Raw genomic sequence first — 24,962 nt, 5'->3', positions numbered from 1 at the left:
AAAGATTTAACACCTATTTTTCCAAACTATTCCAAAAAAATCGAAGAGAAAGGAACACTTCCAAACTTATTCTATAAAGCCAGCATCACCCTGATACCAAAACCAGTCACCACAAAAAAGAAAATTACAGCCCAATGACACTGATGGACATAGATTCAAAAATCCTAAACAAAATATTAGCAAATCGAATTCAACCATACATTGAAAGTATCACACACAATGATCAATATCCAAAAATCAGTCAATGTGATAAAGCACATTAACAAATTGAGGAATAAAAATCATATGATCACCTCAATAAGTGTAGGAAAAGCTTTTGACAAAATTCAATGTCCGTTTATGATAGAAACTCTCATAAAAGTTGGTATAGAGGGAGTATAATATAATAAAGGCCATATTTGACAAACCTACAGCCAACATCATACTCAGTGGTGAAAAAGAAAGAATTTTCTCTAAGATCAGGCACAAGACAAGGATGCCCACTCTTGCCATTTTCATTCAACATAGTATTGGAAGTCCTAGCCACAGCAATTGGACAAGAAAAAACAAACAAACAAACAAAAGGAATGCAAATTGGAAAGGAAGAATTTAGACTGTCACTGTTTGCAGGTGACACAATATTGTATATAGAAAATCCTAAACCAACTCCTAAAAACTATTAGAACTAATAAATGAATTCAGTAAAGTTACAGGATACAAAATTTAGATATTCAAAAATCTGTTGCCTTTCTGTACACTAACAATGAATGGTCAGAAAGAGAAATTAAGAAAAGAATCACATTTACTATTGCATCAAAAAGAATAAAATACCTAGGAATAAACTTAACAAAGGAGTCAGAAGACCTATATTCTGAAAATTGTAAGATACTGATGAAAGAAATTATAGACAACACAAACAAATGGAAAGATATACCATGAACATGGATTGGAAGAATTAATATTGTCAAAATGACCATAATACCCAAGGCAATCTACAGATTCAGTGCAATCTCTACCAAAATACCAATGACGTTTTTCACAGAACTAGAACAAGTAATTCTAAAATTTGTACAGAACCACAAAAGACCTCCAGATAGCCAAAACAATCTTGAGAAAGAACAAAGCTGGAGGTAATCATGCACCCTGATTTCAAACCATACAACAAAGACACAGTAATCAAAACAGTATGATACTGGCACAAAAACAGACACATAGATGAACAGAACAGAATAGAGAGGCCAGAAATAAACCCACAGTTATATGGGTGATTAATCTATGACAAAGGAAGCAAGAATATGCAATGGGGAATAGACAGCCTCTTCAGTAAGTGGTGTTGGGAAAACTGCACAGCTACATGCAAAAGAATCAAACTGGACTACTTTCTCACATCATATAGAAAAATAAATTCAAAACAAATTAAAGTCTTAAATTTAAGACCGGAAACCATAAAACTCCTAAAGGAAAACATAGGCATTACATTCTCTGACATCAGTTTTAGGAAAACATTTTTTTTGGATTTGTTTCCTCAGGCAAGGGACACAAAACAAATGGCACTACATCAAACTAAACACTTTTGCACAGCAAAGGAAAATATCAACAAAATGAAAAGGTCACCTACTGAATGGGAGAAGATATTTGCAAACAGTGTTATCTGGTAAGGAGTTAATATCCAAGATATAAAAGAACTCATTCAACTCAACATCAAAAAAACAAACAATTTGATTAAAAAATAAGCAGAGGAACTGATAGTCATTTTTCCAAAGAAGACAAACAGTTGGCCAACAGACATGTGAAAAAATGCTCAACAGCACTAATCATTAGGGAAATGCAAATCAAAACCACAATAAGATATCACCTCACACCTGTCAGAATGGGTATTATCAAAAAGACAACAAATAACAAGTGTTGGCATGGATGTTGAAAAAAGGGAACCCTTGTACGCTGTTGGTGAGAATGTAAATTGGTACATTCACTATGGAAAACAGTATGTAGTTTCCTCAAAAAATTAAAAATAGAACTACCATACAATACAGCAATTCCTCTTCTGGGTATTTTTTTGAAGAAAACAAAAATACTAATTCAAAAAGATATATGCATCCCTACGTTCATTGCATTATTTTCAATAGCCAATATATGGAAGCAATCTAAGTGCCCACTGATAGATGAATGGATAAAGAAGATGTGGTATCTATATACAATGGAATATTACTCAGACATTAAAAAATGAATTATGCCATTTGCAACAAGATGGATGGACCTGGAGGGTATTTTGCTTAGTGGAATAAGTCAGTCAAAGAAAGGCAAATACAGTATATTATCGCTTATATGTGGAATCTAAAAAACAAAATAAATGGACCAATAACCAAAAAGAAACAGAGTCATAGATACAGAGAACAAACAGAGGGGCTGAGCGGATGAGTGAAATAAGTGAGGGAGATTGAATGGTACAAACTTCCACTTATAAAAGAAATGAGTGATGGGGATGAAATGGGCAGTGTGGGGAATATAGTCAATTATAATACAATATTTTTGTATGGTGACAGATGGTAACTAGGCTTATCATGGTGATCATGTTGTAATGTATAGAAATACTGAATCACTATGTGTGCATCAGGAGCTCACACAGTGTTGTGGGTCAATTATACTTCACAAAGCAAACAAACAAATAAACAAGCTCATAGAAAAAGCGATTAGATTTATGGTTACTAGGGGCAGAGGGGGAGGGGAAATGAATGAAGACGGTCAAAGTTACAAGCTCCCAGTTATAAGACAGACAAGTACCAGGGATGCAATGTCAACATGATTAATATAATTAACACTGTTGTATGTGATATATGAAAAGTTGTCAAGAGAGTAAATCCTAAGAATTCTTATCACAAGGAAAATTTTTTTCTTTATCTTTTATTTTGTATCTATGTGAGATAATGGATGTTCACTAGACTTAACTGTGGTAATCATTTCATGATGTATGCAAGTCAAATCATTGTGCTGAACTCCTTAAATGTATATAGTGTTGTATGTCAATTATATCTCAATAAAACTGGAAGAAATAAAGAACATGTATTATATCCAATCATAGAAACTTACAATTAGAAACACCCTCAGAAGTAATTTAACATACACCTTGATGAATTACAGAGTATCTCCTTGATATTAATCTTGATCTCTAAGCCTATGGGGACAACAATAAAAACATAACTAACTGATAGAAGCCAAGAACAGTTTCCCTGAAAAAAATGATATTCAAAGCAAATTTTGAACTACACGTATGAATTAGCTAGGTGAAAAAGGGGTGCACAAAATATAGGGTAAAGCCTGGGGGAGGAGAGACAGAAGTGGCTGCTGAGTTTCCGCAACTGAAAGAAGGCTTGTGTGGCTGAAACAGAAAGAGTAAGGAGATGGCACAAGATGAGCTAGAAGCAGTCAGATTTTGAAGACCTTGCCAAGGATTATGGACTTTATCCTATGAACAGCGAGAAGCTATTGACAGATTTTGTGAGGAACATAATATGAAAGCTTTCTGCTTTTTAAAAAAGTCACTTTGGACTTTTGCTCCTTGGCAAGACAAGTAACCAGTATTAGATTTACCCTTCTGCCTGAAGTAAGCATAGAAAGTGCATTGTAATAACATGGATGAACCTGGACGACATTATGCTAAATGAAATAAGCCAGACACAGAAAGACAAATATTGCATGATCTCACTTATAGAAGGAATCTAAAAAAAATGTTGAACTCATAGTAATAAAGAGTAGAATGGTAGTTAGCAGGGGTTGGGGGAAAAAGGAAGATGTTGGTCAAAGGATACAAACTTTTAGTTATAAGACAAATAAGTTCTGGAGACCTAATGTTCAGCATGGTGACTAGAGTTAATAATAATATATTACATACTTGAAATTTGCTAATAGAGCAGTTCTTAAGTGTTCTCACCACACACAAAAAAAGATAACTGTGTGAGTTAATGGATATGTTAATTAGCTTGATTGTGGTAATCATCTTTCAATGTAAATGTATATAAAAACATATTGTACATCTTAAGGATATGAAATTTTTGTTAATCATACCTCAGTAAAGCTGCAAAAAAGAAAAAAAAGAATTTTCTTATTTAAATGCCTTTAATAGATAATTGACTCCTTAAAAAAACATATTGTGAGGTTTATTTGTTTATTTATTTATTTACTTATTTTTGGCCACACTGCATGGTATGCAGGATCTTAGTTCCCTGACCAGGGATTGAACCCATGCCCCCTACAGTGGAAGTGTGGAGTCTTAACCACTGGACTGCTAGGGAAGTCCCTGTGAGGTTTATAAAATATGTAGAAGTAAAATGTAAGGCAAAAATTGTAAAAAGTCCAGAAAGGGAAAATACAATTATACTTCTATAACACCTATTATCTATTACTTCTATTAAAGATTTTTACACTATACATTAAAGAATATAATAACATTTGAAGGTACAATGTGATAAGTTAAAGATGTATAATATAAACCCTAAATCAACAACTAAAACTCTGTATCTCTTTATTGTGAATAATAAAGAGTTACAGCTAATAAGCTGACAAAGGAGATAAAATGAAATAAAAATTGTATAATTGCTCTAAAAAAGTAGAAAAATAGGAAAATGGGAACAAAGAACAGATGGGACAAACAGAAAACAAATACCAAGACCATATATTTAAATTTAAACATACCAATGATCACATTAAATGTAAATGGTCTAAATAGTCTCATTGAAAAACTGGAGATTCTAAGATTGGGTAAAAAGCAAGATCCAGGGGCTTCCCTGGTGGCACAGTGGTTGAGAATCTGCCTGCCAATGCAGGGGACACGGGTTTGAGCCCTGGTCTGGGAAGATCCCACATGCCACGGAGCAACTAGGCCCGTGAGCCACAATTACTGAGCCTGTGCGTCTGGAGCCTGTGCTCCGCAACAAGAGAGGCCGCGACAGTGAAAGGCCCGCGCACCGTGATGAAGAGTGGCCCTCACTTGCCACAACTAGAGAAAGCCCTTGCACAGAAACGAAGACCCAACACAGCCATAAATAAATAAATAAATAAAATATAAACACTGGGTTCAATTAACTGCCCATCCAAAAAAAAAAAAAAAGGATGAAAAAACCACACCATGCTAAGACTAATCAAAAGAAAGCTGGGATGGTTATATAAATATCAAACAAAATAGATTTCAGAGCAAATAATATTACCAGAGTTGAAGAAGGACACAAAATGAACAAATTCCTTGAAATACACAAACTACCAAAGCTCATTCAAGAGGAAACAGATAGGGGGCTTCCCTGGTTGTGCAGTGGTTAGGGATCTGCCTGCCAATGCAGGGGACACAGGTTCGAGCTCTGGTCCGGGAAGATTCCACACGCCGCGGAGCAACTAAGCCCGTGTGCTACAACTACTGAGCCTGTGCTCTAGAGCCCGACAGCCACAACTACTGAGCCCACATGCCACAACTGCTGAAGCCTGCGTGCCTAGAGCCTGTGCTCCACAACAAGAGAAGCCACCACAATGAGAAGCCCGCGCACTGCAACGAAGAGTAGCCTGCTTTGCCTCAACTAGAGAAAGCCCACACGCAGCAATGAAGACCCAACGCAGCCAAAAATAAATAAATAAACAAAAATAAATTTAAAAAAAGAAACAGATAATCTAAATAACTCTATAGCTATTAAAGACATTGAATTTTTAGTTAAAAACCTCCCCACAAAGAAAACCCTAGGGTCATATAGCTTCACTGGCAAATTCTACCAAATATTTAAACAAGAAATAATACCAATTCCACCAAACTCTTCCAGAAAATTGATGAGGGAATACTTCCCAAATCATTCTGTGAGGCCCACATTACTCAATACCAAAACCATAAAATTACGTTATAAGAAAACTACAGACCAATATATCTCATGCTTATATGTGCAAAGCTTCTTAACAAAATGTTATCAAATAAAATACAATAATATACAAACAGATAATACATCATAAATGGGGTTTATCCCAGGAATGTAAAATTGTAATATTCAAAAACCAACCTATGTGATTCTGGGTAATAACTGACTAAGAAAGAAAAACTACATGATCATCTCAATAAATACAGAAAAAAATTTTGAGAAATACAAAATACATGCCTGGTAAAAACTCTCATAAAACCAGAAACAGAAGGGAACTTCCTTAAATTCATAGACAAAATATATGAGAAACCTACAGTTAACATTATACTTATAGTGAAAGACTGAATACTTTCTTTCTAAAATCAGGAACAGGGAAAGGATGTTTACCTTACCACTTTTAATCAACATTGTACTGCTTGTTCTAGCCAGTGAATTAGGAAAGAAAAAGAATTTTAAAACATCTAGACTGGAAAAGACGTATAACTCCCTTTATTCACAGACAACATGATTTCTGTGAAGTAAATCCTATGATGTGTACAAATAATTACTAGAATTAATAAGGAAGTTTAGCAGTGTTTCAGGATATCAGATTCATATACAAAAATCAATTATATTTCTACATAGAGCAGAGCATCATTTCATGCACTTATTTGCCACTCATGTATCTTACTTAGTGAATTGTTTATTCAATTATTTCACCCATTATTAGAAGGTAAACGTGTACCTACAATATGACCCAGCCATTTCCATGTCATATGAAAATATTCCTGGTCATGCCCTAATCTCAGGAAACTGTACATGGCAATACGTAACCTTACATGGCACAGGGGACTTGACAGGTGTGATGAAGTTAAGGCTCTTGAGATGGAGAGACTATCCTGCCTTATCCAGGTGAGCCCAATGTAATCTAAGGGTTCTTAAAAGATGAAAGAGGAAGGCAGAACAGTCCCAGAAGATGTGATGGTGGAAACAGAAGTTGGAGGAATGCACTTTAAGGTGGAGGAAGAGGCCACATGCCAAGGAATGCAGGCAAACTCTAGAAGCTAAAAAAGCCAAATAAACAGAATTTCCCTTAGAGCATGCAAAAAGAATGCAATCCTGACAACACCTTCACATTTTAGCCCAGAGGAATCCATTTCAGATTTCTGACCCCCAGAATTGTAAGGTGATAAATTTGTGTTGTTTTAAGCCACTATGTTTGTGGTAATTTAATACAACAGCAGTAAGAAATAAATACCCTTGACTTATGAGGAGATTCTTTCTTGGAGCTTCTATTTTTACTTGAATAAATTTATATTCTGTACAAGAATAGAATGAAATTGAGAATTTACCTATTATTGTGCAACATCTATATTTGATATTACATTCAAAGAATCATAAATAGAGATCATTTATTTGATGAGATTTGTCTTAAAAAGGATACAATGAGTGGAAGCAGGAAAGACAGTATCTGAAAACATTTGGGCTGAAATATTTACACATATAATAAAACAAAATCCAACTCGAGAATATAGTCCATTTGGCATAATTTGCTCTGAGTTTATCAGATACTAATATTAACCTATATAAAGAGCATACAAAATACTGAGAGCATCCCAAATAAAAATACTGAGGTGAACAGAAGAGTCAAATAAAAATACTGAGGTCAGCAGAAGAGTCAACTGAGAGCATCAATAATTTAAAATTCATTAACTGTAAAATACAATGTTGAAGAAGTTTAGAGATATTTTATTAAAAATTACAAACATAATACCATGTTAAAATACATTCTTCACTAGGGCTGGGTGCCAGGGGAAATCGGCAGATGTTGGTTGAAGGATACAAACTTCCAGTTATAAGATGAATAATTTATTGGAACCTAAGGTACAGTATGGTGACTATAATTAACAATAGTGTGTTATATACTTGAAAGTTGCTAAAGAGAGTAGATTTTAAATGCTATCGCCACAAAAGGGAAGGTAATTATGTGAGGTGATAGAAGTGTTAACTAACTTTATTGTGGCAATCATTTCACAGTATAAATGTGCATCAAATCATTCCATTGTATACCTTAAATTCACAAAATATTATATGTCAGTTGTATCTCAGTGAATCTGGAAAAAAATACATTTTTCAGAAGTGAAAAAATACATGGTATGAGACAGATACAGTTGAGAAACTGATTAAAATACATAAATATTATAGAATAATTATTGGTTGTTATTTTTAATGCACTAATAATCAGTATTAAGCAATTTTTAGTTTTCTCTAGTGTATCCAGATTTATTTTTGAAAATAGTTTTCAAACAGACTATTTTATAGGCCCACCAATATAACAAAATCAATTTGTTGTTTAATACATATTTTTAAATATTATGTAAGTTTAATTGTTTAATGCTCTATTTCAATTTTTTTTAAAGATTTTTTTGATGTGGACCAATTTTAAAGTCTTTATTGAATTTGTTACAATATTGCTTCCGTTTTATGTTTTGGTTTTTTGGTCGTGAGGCATGTGGGATCTCAGCTCCCCGACCAGGGATTGAATCGGCACCCCCTGCATTGGAAGGCGAAGTCTTAACCACTGGACCACCAGGGAAGTCCCTCCATTTCAATTATTAAAAGTGTCTCAGTCTGGACAACATAAATTTGTTGTCGTTAGGTCTAAGAGTGACTTGTGCCATTCCACTGCCACCACTTTGTTCTCAGACAAATATGTTCTGTTATTAGAATGAGTATCTGAATCCTTTAAGACAGTACTTCCCAACTTGCTTCTTACATCATAACTGAGTTCTTCAATAGACCGTCCCACCATTCTATAAAGTCATTGCTTTATAGTTCAGTAATCACATGGATTTATAAACCATTTAAAACCAGTGACCACATGGTTGTTATTCTTTTGCTTTAGTTCATCTACATTAAAATTAGTTCTTTGGACAGAGGCAATGTTGTATGAGATTCTCTAATGCTGAATAAGCCATTCCATCATTTTATAAATAGCATTGCTACAGGAAGTATGGCAGGCAAGAAAAACAAATATAGCTGCACAATAATGATCCATTCTATGAAGACAAATTGATTCCACCTATATATAGACGCAGTCTAATATAATCAACCTGCCACCAGGTGGCTGACTGGTCCCCCTGCTGTACGGCGTTGTTTCAAGTGCTCAGCATTGGCTTTCTGCGTCTGGAAGATGAGGCTCTCAACTATAGCAGTAGATAGATCAGCCCTCTGCAAGAGGAGTCCATGTTTTTCTGAGATCATAAATGACTTCCATCTCTGTCATCATACTTTGTTCAGGGAACCATTGACCAAGCAATGACTAGCTGGAGAAAGAGGCTAACTAGTAGCCACAGAAGAGGTCACATTGGCTACCTGATTAATGATAAGCCTCCCCTGCAGAGGTGACCTCTTTTGCTGCTGCTGCTGCTACTGTGGTTAGCATTTACATGAGATATAAATATGCTCACACTCTGTTAACATTACAGGAGGTCCATCTACATATCACTTCCCCAAATGTACTTATCCCTTAATCCTTCGGTCTTATTTTTCCCATGTCCCTGTATGTCCAGCCAGACCATTAACCACTACCCATAAATAGACAAAGTACACTGTTTTTCCAAATTGAAAATGACATACACTGATTAAAGTTCTTCCCCCTTGGAGTTACCTTTGAGTGAGATTGTAATGCTATAGCAATCTGCTTCTGGCAGGGGCCAGCTCATTTTCCAGAACCATCTGCAAACCAGGATTGAATTTTTTCTTCCTGAGTCAACTAGTCATAGAGAATTCCCTATGTGGTCACAAGTGTGGGTTGATAGAATGGTGGCAATGTAGACAGAGTAGGCACCTGGTAATGTGAACCACCTACTAGGTCATGTCATTTACCAGTGGCTTCAGTGACTCCAATCTTCTATATGTCACTTCCAGTTGATGTTAAACTGATTCTGGTTATATACAGCTTTATGGTTTGGGTTTGTTAGGTTAGATAAAACCCAGTTCGCGACGGTCATCCCAGACTTCACGGCCTTAAATTCTCATGGTAAGGTGTTCAGTCTCTGCTAAGGCTCACAAGACAAGCCCAGGAATATTCCAAAAGGAGAATAGTTGATTATATGGCACTGATTCAAAGCCCTAGTAGGTTACACCATGATTCTTCTCCTGGCTCCAAACAGCATCTTGATCTGTTATAGACTCTAAATCTGTTATAGAACCTTAATCTACAGCCTAGACCAGCTAGAAAGTTCTCTTACTTTGAGGATATTTCAAAGTTGGTAACTCATTAAATAGATTGGAGTCACGCATCCAAATGTAGTATATTCTACTTATAAAATTCGAAGAGGCTCATCAAGTGCTTTCTTAGTGATATGGGGAAAAGGTGCACCACTTTTCCTATTGTGCTGGAGGGATATCCTGAGATGCTGAGACCACCTGATCCTCAGAAATTTCAGTGAGGTCACAGTTACCTGTATTTTCACTGGAGTTTACCTCCCACTCCCTGAAATCCAGTCACCCATTACTATGAGTATATCACCAAAGTAGTTGGCCAGTGTGATGTTATGTAGGATTATGAGATGGTGAGATGGTAAAGGTCTCTGCAGGCTAGACTGTAACCCAGAGCTAGAGAGCTGAAACAGATCAATGAAAGTATATTTGTGTTCCTTCAAGGTAAAAACAAACACTTTTTTGGAGTCCTCTTCTTACTGAGATAGAGGGAAAAAAACAATTGCCAGATTAATAGTTATATTCTAACTGATAGAGGCTATGTTGATTTGCTTTATTAAAGAGAGCATGTCTGGAACAGCAGCTGTAACTAGAGTCACTACCTGATTATATTTACAGTGATCCACTGCTATTCTCCAAGACTCATCTGTTCTACATAGGCAAAAGAGGACACATAAATGTGAATAGAAAGAAAGCATTGCCACTACATCTTTCAAGTCTTTTATGGTAGCACTAATCATGCAATTTTCCCAGGAATGCAGCTTTACCTTACTTCCATAAGCAACAATTCTAATTGGTGGATCACAGTGGCACTCCAAGTCCTGAGGATTCAAGTATGCTAAGAGTCAGCGTCCAGTAATTCCTGGGTATTCCCTTTTCTCAATGAATAGCTTCCAAGTATTGATCAGCTATTGCTACATAACAAATTTTCCCAAAAATCAGCGGTTAACAACAATTATTTGTTCTTGTTCACATTGGTGGGTCAGCTTCCCTAGAATGGATTAGATAGGTTGAAGAAGCATACACAAATGCCATATGTTATCCTTAAAAACCCAAAGAGGCCCACTGGGTGTTGCTCTTCATTTTTACTGGTAGCTCTGTTCATCTCAGCTGGGCTTATTCACATATCTTAAGTTTAGCTGAGGTGCAAGTTTGCTGGTGTGGGTCTGTTCCACTATCTCTTTTTCCTTGAATATGTGAACTAGCTAGGATGTGTTCTCATGACAGTGATAGAGAGGCAAGAAGTCAAGCAGACATGTACAAACGACACAACGTTACTTCCATCTATACGACCTGGCTAAAACAAATCATATTGCTGGGCCCAAAGTGAGGAAGCAGGAAAATACACTCCGGCTATGGTAAGGACATAGCAAGGATGTGGCTAGAGATAGGGTTAAAGAAATGGGGCCAAGCATTAGTAAGTATCCATGGGTCCCTTAAAGAAAGTAAGGAGAAACATTTGCAGCATGTATCTGTGATGCATGTATCTTCTTCATGTGAACATTTCTTGGGGTTCTTAGGGACTCTAAAATGACTCAGGTTTAGAGATTAGGTAAGAAGCCGCAATTTTCAGTATGTTTTAAGTTATATCCAGGCCACCATTTTGCACAATTCAAGGGTGTACAATTCTCACTGTAGTAGGTCTTGTACTCCAGGAGATACCATCTATATAGACTACAATGTAAATGTTGCTAAGAGCTACATGCAATGTGGTAACCCTGGCTATTCTTGTAAGCTGCCTATCTATTTAAGTCCTAAGGAGCTTCATGGTCAATTTGCCATTCCCAAAGACCTCTCATTCTGAATTCCACTGTAGTCTTACAGTTATGGCAATCACACCTACCTTGCCTCTGTTGCTTAAATGCAATAAATTGGTCTGTACTACTATAGGATTACACCATTTCTATTAAAATCAGAGAGCCTCTTTCAATAGCATTTCCCCCCCACTTTATCCCCAGCCTTTAGATGATGGAAACTAGAGTGTTGAGCTTTTCAAGACTACTGACACTTCTGTCACTACCTTCTCAATATCTTGATGAAGGGAGTATCCTCTGGGCTCTTCTGGGAGACAATGGAAAGTAGGAGAAAGAGTGAACATGATAAATCACTCAAGTTTTCCTTTCTCCTTAAATCTTTCTATCCCTTCCTCTACATTTTGCTAAGGAACTTCTGATATCTCAAATCCATTTAACATTGTCCACCAGCAAAAATACATTTCAGTCACTCAAGCAAACAAATGATTATAATGATTCCAAAATGACTACATCTAAAATAGTTATAACCACGTGGAATTGAGAATCCTATATCAATAAGTTTGACTCTATCTAAACTTGTATTCTTTTTTCATCTTTATACCTATTTCCGGTTTTCTGGAGCATATCAAAAGCTTGCCACTGTTACACATAGACCTCTTAATGGATTATGACTCTAGTTATAGATCTGGTCTGGATACAAGAAGTGGTAGAGATATGGCATGTGGTAGCTCCCTCAAGTGGGGTTGCTACAGAGATTTCAGGCAGGGAGAGGACAGTCTTAACATAAAGGGAAGAGGGACTGCTGGTAAGGAATACACAGTGAGGTTTGATGTTTTATGAACCTCAGGATTATCTGAATTCACCCAAATGTTCTCAGGGTCTCACTGTATCCCAAATAGTCCCTGATTTTTATATATAAGCCCCAGAAATACTGTAAATTCAACCTTCATTTTAATCCTGCAGTTCGGAAGATCAGACTCTACATCTTATTTTCAGATATGATTCCTCTGGACCTAAAGATGCAAGTTTCTTTTAGGGCAATTATAGAAGCTCCCTAAAACTCTAATCATGCCTGGAGCCTGGAATTTAAAATCCTGGATTTGTCATGGTCTTCATTTAAGCTTTGTTTGGTATAGTTAAAAGCAGACAACCCACTCCACAAACCTGTATTCCTCATTCTCATTATATTCACAGGGCTTGCCAAAGTCTTGACATCAGTAGGCACTTCATTCCAGGCAATCACAAGTGAGCATTTAAGCAACAGATTTCCTGAGTCCCACCTACTGACGCCAAAAGGATTCTTGCTTGTTTAAAACCCACTCAGGTCAGATAACCGATCACAAGTTCACATTTTCTTGAGGATGCTGTCTATAGCCACTCTGGTACTACTCTATTGGTCAGAGTTAAGTTGAAGAGAGTAGAATATACTGTGCTTTAAGCAGAAAGGGATATATAATAGGACATTAAATAGCTTATAGAATTATTTTGATGGACAGATGAAATGGATTTTAGGTGACCTTCCAGAATTACAACCTAAAGCCACACCTCAGAATAGGGCGACCAGAGGAGCTACTGGTCCTCCCAAAACCAGAAAGGTGCCTGCCAAGTTGAAATATATTATTAACTTATATTATTTTCCTTCTCTCTGAAGAACTTTTTAAAACAATTCTTAAATTGATATATCCATTATATATTCACTATTGGTTATAGGCTGCCAGTTTGCAATGCTTAAGTTGATATATCCATTATATATTCAATACAAATGATATTTAATGCCCTGAGAATATGCTCACATATATTAAGTAAAACAAAAACAAAAGCAAGCTAAACAAGCAGCAGCAGCATTCTTGTTTTATTTAAAAATACACCTAAAAAACACTGAAAAGAGTTGGACTAAAATGTCATCAGTGGCTATCTCTAGCTGATGGAATTATATGTTCCTGTGTGTGTGCTTTTCTATATTTTGTTAACGCTCTACAATGAATATGTATTGTTTTTGTATCCAGAAGTAAATTGTTTTTACAAGGTAGAGAATTAACTTGGGTGGCAATGTAGAGGATAAAATGGAGTAGAGTAGGATCAGAGGCAGAGAGATTAATAGACTTCTGCAATAGAATGGATGAAAGATGGTAGAAGCCAAATTAAGGCAGTGGTTGTGAGGCAAAGAAAGTAATTAGGTAGTGAGAACATAGAACATAGAACGAATGAATAGGATTTGGTAATCTTGGATCCATTTAGGTTGGAGATAAAGGCTAAGGAAACATTAAACACTGTAATTCCATTGGTAACCCTGGATCTATATGGGTTGGGGTGGAGATAAGGGATATGAATTCATTAGTCTTATATATGGTAAATGAAATTGTGAACTTAAATGAGATTCCTTAGGGACAGTATATAAAATAGAAATAGGGCAATGGCCAGAATCATGGGGAACTGTTAATATTTAAGAGCCAGAGAGAGGAAGAAAGGCCTATAAAGAATAAGCAGGATTGATTAAAAAGGTAAAGCAACTAGGTTATCATGGAAACTAAAGGAAGGAAGGTTCAAGTAGGAATTGGTCAATGATGCTAGCAGAGAAAGCATCTTGTTTGCTTCTGAAGTTTGCTCCCTGTGAAAGGACCTCAATTAGTTCTGCGTCTTCCTCTACACTTGGGGAGATTGAGTGACTTATAAAACTAGTAAATTTGTGAAGAATGTCTGATTTAGCTTTGTCTTCCAACCTCAAAGAACAAGGTTGTCCAGAGACCGAATTCCCATTTGATCCTCCATGCTGTCCCTGTCAAGTGTTGTTGCTAGGAATTGGAGGTATAAATCTGCCTAATTCTGGGGATCAGTTGGCAGGCCTATTTGGTTTTCCCACTACGCAACATCAACCAACTTAACTTTATCAGTAATAAAGTGATATCTTGGTCCCCATTTCTATTCTTTGCTTTATTTCCCAAATTGTTCAGAACCTAGGCAAGAAGAGGGGGATTAGTTTACTGGGACCCACTTGGAAACGGCAACAATTGATGCCAAATTCCACACCAGGTAAGGTAGAGACTGGGAGAGGCTAATGACTTTGGCAATTAGGAAGTAATCATAAATCACTATCTTCCTTAATAAAGTCAAACAGTTTTTCCAAGGAAGGCAATTGAGGAAATGTCTCCATGGAGATTTTGGTGGGACAATGTTAACTACTGCCCCAATCCTTGTTTTGTAAGATTCTCTAAGAATGGGACTATGCCACCCAGGGGACTATATTAGTCAGGGATATTTTAGTTACACATGTATAAAACGTACCTTGAAATAGCTTAAATGAGAGCAGCAGGTGTGGGAGGGAAAAAAGACAGAACTTAGTGGCCACTTAATTAACGGACAATGGGTTAGTCTACGATCCTGGATTTCAAATGCTATCTGGACTCTACTCTCTATTACTTATAATGCCTTGGTCTGTTTTTTCTACAGGCATACCTTGTTTTGTTACATTTCACTTTATTGCATTTTGCAGATACTGCATTTTTTAAATAAAAGGTTTGTGGCAACTCTGCACTGAGCATACCTAGTGGCACCACTTTTCCAATAGCATTTGCTCCCTTTGTATCTCTGTGTCACATTTTGTAATTCTCACATTTCAAACTTTTTCATTATTACTATATATGATTTGGTTATCTGTGAAACTACTTTGATGTTACTACTACGACTCGCTGAAGACTCAGATGATGGTAGCATTTTTTAGCAGTAAAGTATTTTTATTTAAGGTATAATGCTTAAACATGCTTAAGACATAATGCTTTAATATGTTTAAGACATAATGTTATTGCACACTTAATAGACTATAGTGTAAAAATAACTTGTAAACACTGGGAAACCAACAAATTCGTGACTCACTTTATTGATATTTCCTTTCTTGTGGTACTGAAAGAACTGTGGAATTGAACCTGCAATACCTCCAAGGTACACCTGTATATAGTAAGGTAGGTTTGCTCCCTGTTGTGCCAAAGATGGTCAGTGGGGTCTAGCCTCAGTAAAGTTGTCATACATTACTCTGGAGATTGGCTTGGCTCATATACCTATCTTTATGATAGGGGAAAAGTCACATAATTGACAGCTTTATTACATAAAGGATAGGAATCTCCTGAAAAGATGGACATACAAAAGTGTTGTTCACTACATTCTACCCCTTGGCTACCCAGCACCTATACTTGTACATTTTTCAGTACACAGAATTTTAAAAATGCCCTAGTCTAAGACAATGTAATTATACCATGGACAACTGAAATACTCTCTTCTCCAACAGGAGACATGCCAAAGTCTCATCCAATTTTTCCATCTTGCTCTTGGAAACCAAGAGTTCTAGGTGATATGCATTTCTTAAACCAGGTTTGAATGTAGCACATCATGGTACAGCACAATAAAGATAATTTTATTAGATATTGGTATACACTTAAGGAAAGTAAGGGCACTCTAATTAGCTAGTAGATGAGGTTCTTGGTCAGTTAATACGTCCTTTTTTTTTTTTTTGGCTGTGTTGTGTCTTCGTTGCTGCGTGCGGACTTTCTCTACTTGAGGTGAGTGGGGGTACTCTTTATTGCGGTGTGCGGGCTTCTCATTGCGGTGGCTTCTCTTGTTGCAGAGCAGGGGCTCTAGGTGCGCAGGCTTCAGTAGTTGCGGCATGTGGGCTCAGTAGTTGTGGAGTGTGGGCTCAGTAGTTGTGGCTTGTGGGCTCTAGAGCGCAGGCTCAGTAGTTGTGGTGCATGGGCTTAGTTGCTCCGCGGCATGTGGGATCTTCCTGGACCAGGGCTCGAACCCGTACCCCCTGCATTGGCAGGCGGATTCTTAACTACTGCCCCACCAGGGAAGTCCAGTTAATATGTCTTGAGTTTGTGCTCTGGAAGGTGCTCCCTGATCCCTTGCCCATACGTAAGAGGGTATTGGAATTAAGCAATCATAGGCCTTTGTTTGCAAGACTTGGTATTTTTTGTCTATACAAGTCTCTTACAATCTTAGTTGGTTGCTGGTCACCTTGCTTTTTGGTAACTCTGGTTTAGAAACCAAAAACAGAGATGGTGTGTTATCTGTTTTCTGTCCCTTAGCAATGTGTTACAAGGTTGGAATGCAATGTCTATCCTCCAGTCAACTAAATTAACTATGTATTTCTATTTTGGCCTTTGCATCCAAAATCATAAGCTGAGCAATGAGTTTAGGGATAATGCAGCTAGGATTTATCTCTGTCCACTTGCCTCCAAGTTGCATCTCAGGGAATGGTTCCTCACAATGGGACTTATTTGTCAACCTTTGTCAGATAGGATATACACAGCAAGAGATGCATGAGGTGATCAAGAATCAGGCTTTTTTCAGGGTTCCAATTATATCTTTTACTGAGTTTTCAACTCCTTACCTGTGTTTGCACTAACTTTAGCTCAGGACAGAGAATATGGGTTTTCCAAACCTGTAAATTGCAGGTTTAGTTGATTCTCAGTCACATGGATTACTGAGTACATGCAGAAAGGGGGTGTCTTAGAAATATACAGTTGTTCCTCGGTACTCAAAGGGGACTGGTTCCAGCACCTGTCACAGATAGCAAAATCTGCGGATGCTTGGGTCCAGTAGTCAAACCTCCAGATCTGTGGATTCTGCATTTGCAGATTTAACCATGTATGTGGAATCCCCCAATACTGAGGGCCACTGTATTTATTTTTAAAAATTCGCACAGTTTAAGGGTCAACTGTATTCTTTCTCCTGCATTCATACAGGCAGCTTGAACTGAAATGTATCCCTTTCTTGTAGGACCTTGCTAATGGACACACTGCAAAATCCTGACATTTTTCTACCAATTCCCCTAAAACGTTAACCTTGATATAGATATTGTCTAAGATCTAAAATTTAACAATTTGCTTGCTTGCTACAACATAGTAAATATTAACGAACCTCCTAGCCAGGGCCAAGGAACCGTTATCACTGTGCATGCCACCTAGACTTACCAGGTTTGCATTTCAGGGTGTGTCATTTGTTGACACTGGTATTATTTTATATACTAGTCAGGAATAAAAACCCAAACCTTGCCATTTTGAGATTTCTTACTCTTTTCCAGTTTAATAGTCCGTTTTGAATTTCACATCAATTTTGGATGCACGTTCAGAGAATTCAAGGTTTAACATATTATTAGGCTTTTCTCTCTCTCTAAGATTTTATCTGGTTGCTGGAGGTAAGTCCTTCACTATCATGGCATTGTTGGAGGGGCATCTGGCCTGCTTGCTGTCTAAATTTGTTGCTGTAAGGTCTATTGTTGATACAATTTGCAATCTATTCTCTCAAAATGTTATTGTTTTTCCTCTGCCCTTACTTTAGAATTTATGGGTGTGTCTTCTCAATAGGATCCTCTATCCAACCCATGGATTCATACCACAGCCTGTGCCATGAGTTTCAATCACCCTGTACTGCAGCAACCTTGTGTAAAGCAATTGCGCTCTTACTGTGAATCAAATTTACATACCTCTTAAGGAATTCTGTATCTCCTTTTCAGTTCAGTGTAGTCAAGGAACATGCAGGAGTGGGAGTGGTTATCAATGCTGCCTGGCCATCTGCTTAAACATATTATGTTGCCATTTCTACTTGATTGTAGTTGCCTGTGTTGGGCAAAGTTCCAGGTGGGAAACAGGGCCCAAGCCACAAGCTCCCTGTTTTTGAATTCCGAAGTCTTCCTGGCAGTGTCTATCCCTTACCCCTTAGGGTTTCAACTCTGAGGAGAGAGCCAAGAAATATGTCTCAATTCATGAGCACTTTTTTCCTCTTGCAATACCATCGAGACTGCCTCTATTGTCTTGTAATGATTTCTTTCTCAGACATGTTCATGCCACATGGTGACCAAAGGCCACAGATAATTTAAGTTTTTGCTTCACTTCAGCCAGAGTGAGGTGCCTCTTTCTCAATAATGCTAGCCAAAATGGTGAGGTTGTCTCTGATTGGCTCCTTTTGTTAACCTGCCCATTCCTAAACCAATCCCTATGACTGAGGAATTATGGTACTTCGGTTGGCTTGATTCATGGGCCCACTCCTGTGGTATGGGAGTTAAGACCAGGAAATGGATGGTTGCACCTGGAGAAACAAGGGTAGATCTATACTAGTTAGGACAAACTCTCAAATATCAGTGGGTCACACAAAAGAATGCATAAGAACTCTAACACAAGTTAATAGGCAGGCAGCTATCCTCCAAGTGAAGATTCAGGAAACCAGAGTCCTTATACCTTGTGGCTTTGCCATCTTCAACACATGGCTTCCAATACAAATGCCTTAAGTTGCTGGGGAATGGGAGATACTGGAGAACTTTTCATGTGATATTTTTTATGGACCAGAGATGCAATAGGAGCACATCACTTATACTCACATTCCATTGGTTAGAATCTAATTGGCACATCTAACTGGTAAGCCTAATTGCAAAGGAGGCTGGGAAATGTAATCTAACTGTGTGCCCAGAAGAATCTAGTGTCTGCAAGAGTCCACTATTCTGATCACTAAATATCCATTTTACTTCTCTTCCCACATAAAGAACACATCCTACTCCAATAAAGACAACCTAAAGGTTCTATCCAATTACTAGGTCGGGCTTAAAGTCTAGTTTTTAGGTAATGTGCAGTCCTCTTCATTAGATCCAGATACAACCTATGAATTAAAAAACACAAGTTATCTCTAATATCACCCCAAATTCCAGGAAACACATTGTACAGTGGTAGATCAGAAACAGATAACTACAATATGCTCTCATTAGGAAAAGAGAAAACTGTGAGACACTAGGCAATATAGATACATAACAACGATGAAATACTGAGCAGGCATTTTGTGGTCCATCTGCTGTGAGAGTGGAGGAAGTTTTGATGAGATCGCAATCTAGTTTTGGAGAGGAATTTGTTTGTCGTCTGTCTTCTGTATGGCCCAATACTGGCCTCTGAAATGTTTTCTGCCCATTATTCCCCATGGCCACATCCTATGTGAGTATTGGGGAGTTGTAAAGCATTTATGTTCTATTTTCTACTTATGCAAGTTTGGGGTGGAACAGCTGCCTCAAGGTTTTAACACTTGAACAATATTTGAATCAGGTTCATGATTTGATCAGTAATAAAATTCCTTCAAAAATTTAGTCCTATGATCTATTTGCTTCTAGTAACTACACCCAAAGTTCTTACATAATTCTCTAACCCAATTTATTCCTTTGCTTCCTTGCCCCCATGTCAGTTTCTCAAGAACTTCATCCCAGCCTCCTTGAGGCCATCGAAAATAACGGCCTTGGATGGGAAGGCCAAAGCCTTGATCTGATTTTTGTTCCGGGACTAAATCTTGGGAGGACTCAAGGCCTCTTCTAGTTTCATTGTTTTACTGTTCCAGGCCAAGAATTCCAAATATTCCTATGCACTTTCATTTCTGCAATTGTTTCCTGAGCTTATCTCTTCAGCAAAGTCTTGCTAAAAGTAAAATGCTAAAATGCAAGATACAGTATTACTTATACTCTTTTGAACTATTTCCTCTTATTATTGAGATTGTACTGAGCTACAGTCTCAATAGGTAGGTAATAGTTTTACCACCCATTTTGCCACTGCAAAACATGGGTCTCCTTCCAGCCTCTGATACCAGTTTCTCCAACATCTGCTGCATCATCAGTAAGCCAATACAGCATATTTTATAACATAAAAATATGGGGTACTGTCTAAGCAGTACCCCACTTCCAGCACCAATTTCTGGGTTAGTCATGGTCATTCTAGCTCCTGTAACATATGAATTCTCAAATCTCAATTTTCTCTCTTACAAGAAGTCCAAAAAGCAATGTTTCTAATTTGGAGGTGTCTGTCCTCCAAGTAGTAATTTAGCCACTCATGCTCCTTCTCTCTTCTGGCTCTGGCATCTTCAGAATACAGTTTTTAAGATCACCATACTCACTAGCTTCAAGTTGATGGAAAAAGAGTGAAGATGGAAGGACTTCATTAAGCCTGGAAATGAGCATGTCACTTCCATTTACATTTCACTGGCTAAAAGTCATTCATATGACCACAAATAACTAAAGGGAAGTTGGGATATTTAGTCTAGCTGTATGCCCAGGAAGAAGAAATAAGTTTCATGAATGACTTAATCAAGTCTCTGTTACAAGGTTCTAAAAGGAAAAAAAATGCTACATAAAAAGAACTGAAAGTCACTCCAGGGGCTTTGTCCATTCTAATAGGTGTGACCTTATTCTAATAGTTCCAACAAAATAATCATTTCCCTATTATATAAAAGAGTAAGAATTCATTTTCTTCTAAATAATGGGATTACTTCAAACAGAGTATTTGTGATGGTGTGATAGGTACATAAGTTAGATTGCAGAGGGTTAATAAGTGAAATTCAGATAACAAAAAGAGACATTGAATGTAGAATACTCTTTAAAGCTTGGTTGTGATGGAAAGGAAACAGAGTGGAACCACAAATGTAGAGGACTGAAGACAGAAAAGATAATAGAAGAGAACTCAGGGATTGGAACTAGAGTACAGACGGATAATTCATCTTATATAAGAGCAGGGAGTGTCTCATTCCTCTGATATTGGAGGAAAGGAAAGATCCACAAGTACCTAAGTTTCTAGCATTTGGAAAATTGAAGGAGTTTGTGCCTAATAGCATCGATCTTCTTGTGAAGTTTGAAGTAAAGTCACATAATGAAATGTGGTTGGGATTTAAAGACTGCAAAAGTATTCTGGTGGGAAGGGAGAAAAAGGTGCTGAAGAATATATAAGTAGGAGGGAGGAATCCAGCTGAGGTTAAGACCTAAATCTGTAGTGTTAAGATACATAATGTAGTGTACTGTTCTGCACAGAACTTAGCAACCACTGTAGGAGAGGAACAGGCAGATGATTAGCACTTCGTGTGTATATTCACTATAACACTTATTACACTGTAAAGCCCCAGGAAGCAGAGACTTAGATTTTATAAACTATGCACACAGTAGGCACATGATGAATTTTTGCTTGAATGAATTGATTCAATCATTGCCAATTCTGCCATAGTACTCTGTGGAGTACTGGCAACTGCCCACATTTCATATGGTATGCCAATGCTAAAAAGAAAAAAAAAAGGCTAAAAAAATTCAGGCATACTCAGCTAAACTTAGCAGTCTTAAAACGACAACTATGTCAGCTGAGACATACTTTTTATCTTGTGCCAGTACATCTTTCTTTGATGTTTCCTTCATTTTCCTTATGCTACTGTGTTCTTATTGAACCTGAAAGGGATAATTCTGAGTTCAATAAGCTATGTTATTATTCCGAAAGTCCTGAAAGTTCTTCAGACACCTACAACTGAACTCACAACCCCCATCACAATATTCCTTTCAAGAGATTCACAGACAAGGATGATTACTTATGATGCTTACTTCACAGATAAAAAGCTGAGTAGGTGAGGGGTGGAAGGACTAAATCGGGGTCATTCACTGAATCGTCTGCAGAGTCTGGCACAGATTCTGCTTCCTTCTCCTGTCTTCTCCCCTTTGGAAACTTCAGAGTTGTAGTGATCTCAGACTTCACTTAGTCGAACTCCTTTATGTTACACAGGTGTAAACTCAGGTTCAGGAAGTCTGACCCAAGACTTAGTCAAAGTAGGCTCTTTCCTTTACACGACGCCATCTCTCAAGATCCACAGCCCTAACTCACCATTTGGCGGTAGAAAAAATGGCCAGAAACGAAACTACGTACAAGAGTCCAGAACCAGGCTCCACCTCCCGGATCAGGCAGTCCGGGCCTCCAGCTAACAAAGCGTCTGGTCCGTGCTTCGGTATGGGCTCCCCACCCGGCCCGGGCTGCTCCTCTCCAGCCTGCCCGCCCGCCCCCCGCACCGCAGCACTGCCCGCCCGCGGGGGCCCAAGACCCGACCCTCGAAATCTCACTTTCGTCTTTCGGCCACCCGCGCGCCACGGCTCAGGCGACGGCTGATGGCGTCACCCGTACTTCCGCCTGCGGCTGCGTTCTAGTCACCAGCGAGGAAGGAAGAAGGGAGGTCTGAAGGGGCTGTGTGCGGGGGAAATAGCGAGGAAAGAGAAGAAATCCGGGTGTAGCGGGCGCTACGGCAGTAACCGCGGCCCTCCTCTGTCCCCGGCGTCCCCCCATCGGAAGTCGTCCTAGGCACACTTCCCCCGACTCTGGGTAGTCTCCCCTCCGCTTGATCTCCCGACACCCCGGTCTCCCTCTTTGCCTCTAACCACCCCCTCCTAGCTCCCTCACGCTCCCTCCCTCTCCCTCCCTCCCATCGTCAGGCTCCCCGCCCTTAGTATCGCGAGACGAGGTGAGAGCTGGCGGAGCGGCGGCGGCGGCAGCAGCAGTAGAGGTGACCGAGGCGGTGGCGGCGGAGGCGGCACCGAACGCTGTGTTGGCCCCGGTGCGGCCGAAGTCGCGGTAGAGCGTAGCCCCCACGCCCCTCCCCCGTCCGCGCCCTCCCTCTTTCCCCGGAGATGGAGAAGGCGACGGTTCCGGTGGCGGCGGCGGCGGCGGCGGCAGCTGAGGGAGAAGGGAGCCCCCCGGCGGTGGCGGCTGTGGCGGGCCCCCCCGCGGCTGCACCGGCGGCGGAGGTCGGCAGCGGCGTTGGCGGCGGCGGCGGCAGCGGGGCTCGCTCGGCCTCGTCTCCTCGTGGGATGGTGCGAGTCTGCGACCTGCTCCTGAAGAAGAAGCCGCCGCCGCAGCAACACCACAAGGCCAAGCGTAACCGGACTTGCCGACCCCCCAGCAGCAGCGAAAGCAGCAGCGACAGCGACAACAGCGGCGGCGGTGGAGGCGGTGGCGGCGGAGGCGGCGGCGGCGGCGGCACCAGCAGCAACAACAGCGAGGAAGAAGAGGACGACGACGACGAGGAAGAGGAGGTTTCTGAGGCAAGGGCCTGGTTTCAAGGGAAGGAGGGAGGAAGGGAGCGTAAAAGGTAGGGGCCAAAGGTGGGAGGGGACTTGCGGTGGGACAGATTCCTGTGGGCTTGATCTGTCTTAGGGGCCAGGCTTTCTTTCCACTGCCCCCTTTCTTTCCCCGGCCGAAATTGTGAGGTGTGGACATGTGGGGGAGGGTAGCTGACACGTGGGGGTGGGAGGACCACGGAGTGCACAGAGTTGGTGAACAGCACGTTACCCTGGCATGGTTCGCTCGGTGTAGGATGGAGGGAATCGCTTAGATTCCCTCCTTGCACAGCCGGCGGGGTCGGCCTCGGGCCAGTAGGGCCGTGTTACTCCTGGGGCGGGGGCGGGACCGGGACCAAAGCGGGAGGGGTAAGATAATAGGTAGGTGAGTCTCGTGAGGAACGACTAGGAGGTTGGTCAATTTCTCCCGCTTGTGAGGTGGAGGGGAGCAGTTTTGGGGGGAGGCAAGGTTGTAATGGACTCAGAGCTAAGTATTTGTGTATGTGAGAGACACGTGAGAAGCTGTACTTTTCCATACTGTTCTGCTGCAGTTTTTTTTTTTTTTTTTCCCATAACTATTGTGGCTGCTGAAGTAACCTTCACTTCCTCAACCTCTCAAGGATTTTGGATGAACTGATCTTATGTCCATATACATTTATATGTAACTCAGTGGTTGAAAACTATGTTTGATCCTGACATGTACATACTCTTACATTGTCAAATGCTTCCTTGGTGAGGAAGAATTAAGCTAGGCCCTGTTGCTTTCCACATAACGTGAGGCAGCTGAAGAGTCTGCTTTGGAGCCAGGCTTGGTTGTGGTGAGTTGGAATAGGAAGGCCTCTTGGTTTGTCCTAGTGATCTGGTTTCATAATAACTGTTTATAATTTTTCCTGGGTCCACAGACAGGCGGCGTTGCAGGACCTCATTCTTCAAAGAAGACCATTTAACCAAAACTCAGTAAAACGTACCAACCATACTGAGAACAAGCGAAGAGGAGTTAGCCTTACTAGTTAGCAGCTCTTTTGTAACTCTTTTGTCCACTCCCTGAAATGGAAGCTCGAAAAATCTTGATCTGAAGAAAGAAGTTGTAACTTAAGGTAGCAGAAGGAAAGCAGCTTTAAAGGCTGATTATAAATTTACTTATAAGAGAGAACAACTGAATTATCTAGAAGTACCACTTGCCATTTATTCTTTTCCACAAGCACTGCTAATTTTGGTACAAGGCTGGTTTTTCGAAAATTGCATTATTGGAACTTGGGTTCCCTA

At 39.4% G+C, this 24,962-nt stretch overlaps 2 protein-coding genes across 12 annotated transcripts in view; one reads left to right on the top strand and one right to left on the bottom strand.

The window, feature by feature from the left end:
- The window catches only part of ALB (albumin), a 136,170-nt gene extending 113,204 nt beyond the window's left edge, over positions 1-22,966 (bottom strand). For 2 of the 5 annotated variants that reach the window (XM_061192372.1, XM_061192371.1), the window contains exons 1-2: positions 22,197-22,663; positions 18,300-18,545 (exon numbers count right to left, since the gene is read on the bottom strand). The gene's annotated coding sequence lies outside the window, so the exon portion shown is untranslated. Of the gene's footprint in view, positions 1-18,299; positions 18,902-22,196; positions 22,664-22,706 lie in introns of those variants that run through there. The other 3 variants (XM_061192375.1, XM_061192373.1, XM_061192374.1) reach the window with 3 other exon arrangements.
- The window catches only part of ANKRD17 (ankyrin repeat domain 17), a 160,714-nt gene continuing 158,558 nt past the window's right edge, over positions 22,807-24,962 (top strand). For all 7 annotated transcript variants that reach the window (XM_061192365.1, XM_061192363.1, XM_061192364.1 and 4 more), the window contains exon 1: positions 22,807-23,681. In XM_061192365.1, the coding sequence (XP_061048348.1) occupies positions 23,268-23,681 (414 nt within the window). In that variant the 5' untranslated portion in view covers positions 22,807-23,267. The remainder of the gene's footprint in view (positions 23,682-24,962) is intronic.

This window comes from Eubalaena glacialis, chromosome 5 (assembly GCF_028564815.1).
Source record: "Eubalaena glacialis isolate mEubGla1 chromosome 5, mEubGla1.1.hap2.+ XY, whole genome shotgun sequence".
Taxonomy (NCBI): Eukaryota; Metazoa; Chordata; class Mammalia; order Artiodactyla; family Balaenidae; genus Eubalaena; species Eubalaena glacialis.
Note: the sequence above shows the minus strand (reverse complement) of the source record. Positions and strands in the feature narration are given on the sequence as shown.